General features: G+C 46.2%; 1 protein-coding gene across 8 annotated transcripts in view; it reads left to right on the forward strand.

The window, feature by feature from the left end:
- LOC101062341 (regulating synaptic membrane exocytosis protein 1-like) overlaps positions 1-7,500 on the forward strand; it is a 36,793-nt gene that overhangs the window by 7,691 nt on the left and 21,602 nt on the right. For 5 of the 8 annotated variants that reach the window (XM_029850868.1, XM_029850869.1, XM_029850876.1 and 2 more), the window contains exons 3-6: positions 479-490; positions 804-824; positions 5,516-5,811; positions 6,302-7,161. In XM_029850868.1, coding sequence (XP_029706728.1) covers positions 479-490; positions 804-824; positions 5,516-5,811; positions 6,302-7,161 — 1,189 coding nt within the window. The remainder of the gene's footprint in view (positions 1-478; positions 491-803; positions 825-5,515; positions 5,812-6,301; positions 7,162-7,500) is intronic. The other 3 variants (XM_029850871.1, XM_029850870.1, XM_029850872.1) reach the window with 3 other exon arrangements.

The raw sequence follows: 7,500 nt of genomic DNA on the forward strand, positions 1-7,500 counted from the left end.
ACCCCAAAATGCCCTGTAGAGGGTGTCACAGCAACGTGCTTTGTTCACTGATCCTGCGGTCGCGCACGCGCAGAGGTGAACAGAGGTGAAGGTAACACGTGGAAGGATGTGTCTCCTGTCGCTTTTAATGTCCAGCTTTTTGCTGAGGAGCCATGGCACATCGTGATGTTGTCACAGGTCATGCCACCCCCGCTCATGCATGTTAGTGTTCGCCCCCCAACACACACACACACGCACACACACACATGCGCAGCCACAGAATTAAAATATCTACCAGTTCTATAGAATGTAATTAACAGCTGTTTGCACCACATCTCCTTTTCCTCCCCCCTTTCTCACTGTCTTTTATGATGGCCACACCCTTTCTTTCCTTCCTCTCACTCTCTCTCATCTCATTTCCTCCTCTTCGTCTCTTTTGCTCCTCTTCAACTGTCACTTTTCCCAACTCTCACTGCTACCTGGACTGCATGCCACAAAGGAGGACAAAGTGGTTAGCATCTTTTATTTTTATTTCTGTTCTATCTTCGCAATGCATGTTGATTATGAATGGTGTTTGTGTTTCCTGAAGGTTAAAAATCAAACGCTGGCTGGCAGCTGCAGGTTAAATGTATTTTCTTTGACCGACACTTAAATATTCTGGAATATGCAGGGTTGGAACAACTTCTAACGATCACTAAGTTATGAGAGACCCTTAAACACCTATCCACCCCTGAGGGTGAGTGTTTGTTCCCAGTGCAGACCCTGACTAACTGTGTCCATTATCTGTCTCCTCCCCTCCTTCCCTGTCTCCTCCCCTTGCAAAGTGTCTCATAGTGAAGGACAGGGTAAGACTTCCTGGGTGGTGGTTCCATTCTTTCTGTTTGTTTTCTTTCCTGCATGGGTCACTATTGTCTCCCCTTCTCAGCAGGGTCTGTGCTCATTCACAGATCAGAACAGGTACTCAGATGAACCACTTCTGCCTCCATCAGTACCCTTTAGGCTGGGAATGACTGCAGACCCTGATAACCAACGGGCGGGCAGAGTGAGCATGAGCCATGTTATAGGCTGTTAGCGGGGGCCTATAACCCTGACACTGACTCCTCTTCCTGTGGCTGTAGGCCAAGCTGTGTGAAAAGGCAAATTGTTTATTGGATGTAAAACCTAGACGACCCTGGGAATGGAAGTTTGCCATTTTACCCAGCATGCATTTTAGGAGGAACTCCACGAGCAATCAGGAGCATTTTCGTGAATGCATAGCAAATGCACACTCATGCCTGCGCATGTTGCCTTGCCTGTTTCTGAGACCAGACCAGCCTTGCTGTGGGGAGATGGGAAGGGCCCACAAATATATCCCCCGATGTCCATTTACCAACCCCTCTTATGCTCTGTCACTGTAAAACCACCATCAACATTTTGCTATTACTGAGCCATTATGCTAATTACGCTAATGCTAAGGAAATAAGGATAATACATACCGTATTTTCACGACTATAAGGCGCACCTAAAAGCCTAGAATTTTCTAAAAAATCTACGGTGCGCCTTTTAACCCGGAGCGCCTTTTGTATGGATTACGGTAATATTGGTTAATCGCGGCTACCGTAGTCAGTAGGCGTGGCCGAGGTAACAGCAGTAAATTCAGTCCCAAACCATTTCTGTCTGTAAAGACCCCAAAATGGCTCCTCGCAAGAGACGCGCTTTTGACGCAGAGTTCAAACTGAAGGCTATCAGTCACGCAGTTGAACACGGAAATAGAGCAGCGGCAAGAGAATTTAACGTGAACGAATCAATGGTGCGGAAGTGGAGGAAGCAACAAGACGACCTGCGCCAGGTAAAGAAGACTCAACGGAGCTTCCGAGGAAACAAAGCATTAAGTGGATTAACAAAGGAACTCCAGCCGCTAGATATTGGTGTCAACGGGGCATTCAAAACTAGACTGCGAACTGCGTGGGAGCGGTAGATGACGAACGGCGAACACACGTTCACCAAGACGGGGAGACGGCGCCGAGCGTCATACGTCACTATCGGCCAGTGGATCGTAAATGCCTGGGCATCGACCGTGGTCCGAGCTTTCGGGAAGGCAGGGATTGTCACTGAAATGCCAGACAACACCAGCGACACCGACCCTGATGACGACTTTGACGAGACGGAGCCGGCCATGTTGGACGCCGTATTCGCACAACTGTTCAATTCGGACACCGAAGAAGAAGAATTCGAGGGATTCCTGGATGAGGAATGAACTGATAAAGTGATCTTTACGTGTTTCATTTGTGTGTTCACAACTTAACAAGGCTGGTCATACTGTGAATATGGACATTACCGTTTGAACAACGTTGTTATATTGCTATTGTTATATTGCTATCGCTTTGCACTACTTCGAGAGTTCGAGTTACCGTATATTGTGTTTGCACTAACGTTTGATTTACCGCAACGGTACTACGTGATAAAAATGTTGCACTAAATCGAAGATTTATTAAACTCCACTTGTGATAAAAATGTTGCACTGCCTGTTATAACTCGCTGTTATTAAACGAACTGTGTTACGCAAAAACACTACGTCACTCGGGGAAAAAAATAAAACAGCTGTTTATTCGTTTTGGGAGTGAATAGAGTTGTGAGAACGACGGTTTGTATTCTATTAATAAAGTTTGACTGACTTATCTGGCTGTTTTATTGACATTCCTTTTAGCGCAGCTCGATCTAGTGAACGCGTCATGAAACCACAGGCACTACGCAGTTTCTATGCTATGCGCCTTATAACACGGTGCGCCCCGTGTATGAAAATATTTCTAAAATAGGCTGTTAATTGAAGGTGCGCCCTATAATACGGCGCGCCTTATGGTTGTGAAAATACGGTAATACCCCTTTTGCTCTTGTTTATTTAATGTTGTCACAGGTATTTCCTTTAAGTATCTTGACAAATTCCCCTTTTGTAGGATCTTTGTGATTGATGAGTAGCAAAGAGAACACTGTGTTATAGCACAGAAGCTACATTAGCTAAACAGGATGAACGTTAGCTTTTAAAATAGATTTAACAGAGTGTTTCTACTCCCAACACCTAGGAATAGCTTTTAACCACCTCAAGCAATATGATTATACTGTGCAGTGCATATTTGGCTAATGTGCATATTGATTATTTGCAGCACACTCCATCAATCGCAGCCAAGCAGTTACATGGTTACATTTGTTTAGATACATGGATACGTTTTAAAGTCATAACCTCTAAAGAGGAACAGAATTAAGTTAAAAAGGCCAGGTGAGACCACGGTGCCTCTCTTTTTAGGTGCTATTTTGGGGGTCTTAGAATTGAAAAGTGTGAGAACATCTACATTAATGCAGTTTGTTGCTCCAAACACCAATTCAAAATTGGACTCCATACAATTAACATCCAGAAAGGCCTTAAACTTCTCAGCACCCAAGATCATAGGGGATGGACTGATTCATGGGAAAGTCTCTTGTCTGTGTGGTTGGATGAGTTCACAGTTTCAGAGGACTTCAGAAACCCTGGATGATGTGTCCTTAATAATGTATACGCATATAGAAATTTCTATCTTCCTGAGGTTGTGTTCCAAATAATGTCCTCACTTTGCTAGTGGAATGAGTATTTTGCGACTCAATATTTGGCGAGTACAAGAAAACACACACGCACACACTTCTCATTCCCCCTTTCTCTCACTGCTATTGTCTGTGATTTGGTTACCATGGAGAAGCACATTTTTAGACAGGTTTAGGCAGGAAGAGGTTGACATCATTACAAGAGAGCTTGTTCTCTGCTCGTTCCCCATACACGCGCGCATCACGCCTTCGGGCGCTCGCCCACGCCGAGCTCTTCTAGGCAACATGTGCTGCATATTCACGCAGCGCACACACGTCCACGCGTATGCAGACTGCAATGAGGCAGCAAAATAAACTCCAGCTTACTGAGTCGATTGCTCGGCTCAGCCGAAACGACTCTTTGCATCACACACTATAGCCCCCTCCCCAACGCGCGCACACACACACACACGCACACACATTAATTCCCCTCTGCAATATCCTGGGACAAATTACAATCCCTCCACTGAAGGATTATATGTCTTCTATCCTATTGTGTGTCTTCCTCACTGTTTCATGTCCTCCTTTATCTGTGCTGGACAACAAACATGGAGGCATAACATTAGAAACCTGCACAAAGGTCTCCATATGTATGCTTTTACACCATGCACGCTGTCGTGCACGTGGATTAGATCACGTCTTGCTTACCGGTGATTTACAAAGCAACACATAGCCAAGATAAGCTCTCCTGATTAAATACTAGTAAATAGTACTAATAGTATTATAGGATTTTGACGTGAATTATTACACATTACGCATATTTATGCTGCGGTTATTTAAAAGATTGCACTTTTTCTTAAATTTTAGTTTTGGAAATGAACTCTGCAGGACGTGACACCGAATAATTGAATATTGTCGTTAAAGAAATGGGTGCTATGTTCCAAAACAAAGGAAGAAACGGTCATCATTTGGTATAATAAAGATTTGTTCGTTATGCCTGACCTGTGATAAGTCAGTATAAATGCAGGGAGCATCCTCAATCTCTACGTTGTGATTTAGAGGGGTGGGGGGTGGGGGGTAGGCTATAGGTTAGATGTGATTTGTGAGCCGGTATTGTCAGCTGATGAGTTGAATAATGGTGAGGAGCTGAAAGGATTACTGTCCACTGTTAATCTGTGGCCCCTCTGCTGAGGTAAAGAGGTGGAGGAAGACAGAGAGAAAGTGTGTGTGTGTGTGTGTGTGTAGGGGGGGGGGGGATGCTGAGCTCGGCGGCTGCCTGACAGCTGTGGGCCGTGCGGACAGCTGATTTGCTTTAGATTAGTCTGGACGTGCGCCAGCAAGGCTTCAGCCAGGCCAGGATGAAGCACGTCGGTGCTCTGGCGGCTAACTGACTGCTAACGGTCCTTCGCTCCGGCCACCGAGGAGCCGCGTCCCGAGGTGTCCAGGTGTCCCGCACCAGGTGTCCCGCAGGTGGTTTGTTCCCGACGCGCGCCGGGGGCTCCTGCAGCTGACCACGAAAGATGAATGTGCTTCCCTTTGGATTTATTCTGTGACAAATAAATCGCTGGGATTATAAATACGGCGGGAGATAAATCCTGTTTTTGTGCCGTCGGAGTTAAGTGATATTGACTAACCATGGCTTTCTGTGAGTATTTGACATTCCGAAGGTTTTGATTTAGTCGGTATCGGCTACCTTCTTATGAGTTATCATCTAAAATAGCACGTAATAACTCTTTAAAAAAAAAAAAAAAGGATTAGAAATATTTGCATAGTGGATGAATTTAGAAAGAGGCAAGACAGCTCTTTTAGGAGTGTCTATATATTTTAAAAAAAACAGGTCTTAGATCATGACAATGCTACCTATTGTAATAAGCATTGTTTTCTGTGCATTTTTATAAGTGTTGACATTCTACTTATTTATGTCGCAGGTGAATCTGAGCCAACGTAGCATAAGTGGATGTTTAATGTACGTGACCCTGAAACGCTTGTCCTGCACTCTCCGTAGGTAATGTGGGTATGCAACCTGTGTCGTAAGCAGCAGGAGATTCTCACCAAATCAGGAGAATGGTTTTCAGGGTCGGGGGTGCGTCCAGGGAGCCAGGGCGCCTCCTTGAACGACCTGACCACGGGAGGTGAGGCTCAGCCCGACAGAAAGCTGCAGCGGTCCAGGTCTCAAGCTCCGCCCACTTTCAACGCCAACGCGGGGTTGCCCGACGGGACGCAGCCGCCCGCCGGTGTCGGTGCCAAGGGTGCCAACAACATGCTTGGATCCCGCTCTCAAAGCGAGCCACCGAGAGAAAAGTAAGCCCTCAAGTTCCACATTAATGTAAAACCAAAACTGACCCAATGACTTCGGCCGCTCATGTCTTTTTTTATTCTGTGTATTAATGTAAAAAGAAATTGAATATAAAGTTTGGTTTCAAAGGGGAAAATAGAGAGAAAAGGACAATCAATTAACCAGAACAGTGTTTTATGTGACAATGGCAGCAAGAAATACAAGGAGATCCAGACAATCAGGATCATAACATGGATAAAAACAATGCTTTCTTATACTTAATATGCTAGTTGGGATTTAAATAACTGTAAACATGCGAGTGTCTCATGTGTACGACGTATAAGACTGTTTTCAGAATTTTTTAATATCTAAAAGCGATGCCGATGCTACATGGCTAAATTCAACTTAAAACACATCAACCAACTTAATAAATAAAGGAGGGCATCACCATAATCTGTGATTTAAGTCTATGTTGATGTTAGGATCACTAATGTATTTATTTCTCTTTTTCTAAAGGAAAAGACCAGTTTCACTACATGAACAAAACGGAAAGGTCTGTGTGGGTCGCGGGAGCGGCCGGAGGCATGCCGGGAAGCTCCAGTCTCAGTCCTCTCTGGATGAGCAAGTAGTATCTGGAGACAGACACATGGGCGTTGGACGAAGGCTGGAGAAGGTCCATTCTCACGGCTTTGAGGATGCCCAGGACAACCTGGGGGCGCCCGAAACGCACCGGAGACGCCCTAAAGATGAGGAGCAAAGGGAGCGGCAGTGTCGTGAGGAGGAGTACCAGAATCGTTACCGTAGCGATCCGAACCTCGCTCGGTACCCCGTGAAACCGCAGAAGGAGGAGCAGGAAATGAGAATACATGCCAAGGTGTCAAAGGTCCGCCATGAAAGGCGACACAGTGACCTAGCCATCAACGAGGTCGGACTGGGGCCTGGTGACGGAGGTGGTGGGGGGACAAAAGGAGAGGTGAATGAAAACCGTTTGAGCAGGAAGGCTGGAGGTGGGGACGGAGATCGCAAGCTCTTAGAGAACAATCGACCATACTCTGTGGAAAGGAATGTGGGGACTGGGCGAGGAGCGCCGATTAGATCGGGACACCAAACTGGTGGACCGGGCCTGAACAAAGGCCACACGGAGTCTTACACAACACGGACGCCAAGGGACAGAGGTGACGATAACCTGCTGAGAAAAGACTCCCAGAGCTCGGACCAGTCGGAGTCTTTGCGGCCACCTCCTCCACGATCGTATAAGAGCAAGGGCGGAGTCAACAAGAGGCAGATGTCCATCAGCAGCTCGGAGGAGGAGGGGGGCTCCACGCCCGAATACACCAGCTGTGAAGACGTGGACATGGAGAGCGTTAGTGAGAAAGGTCAGTCTGTCGGCCGTGCTAACTGTGCTAGCGTGCTAGGCTACAACTCTACATCTGAACTCCTGAGGTTGCTCTCATTCCTTTCCATAACTTTTAGATGCGTTTAGATTCCTTCAACTCGTAAATGAGCAGCTGCACAAATCACAGAGCTCGTACACCCACTGTTAACGGCCGACGACACAGAACTACTCCAGGTGCTCCTGGTTATCAACCATAAAAGAGAGAACTTTATTAGACTATTATGTCTTGCGTTATTTGGAAGCCATCACGCCATTTTTCATTGTGTGAACCTGTTTAAGTGACTGGATGAGGCTTCCACCCTGCCCACGGTGCTTTACT

Source organism: Takifugu rubripes, chromosome 17 (assembly GCF_901000725.2).
Source record: "Takifugu rubripes chromosome 17, fTakRub1.2, whole genome shotgun sequence".
NCBI classification, from domain to species: Eukaryota; Metazoa; Chordata; class Actinopteri; order Tetraodontiformes; family Tetraodontidae; genus Takifugu; species Takifugu rubripes.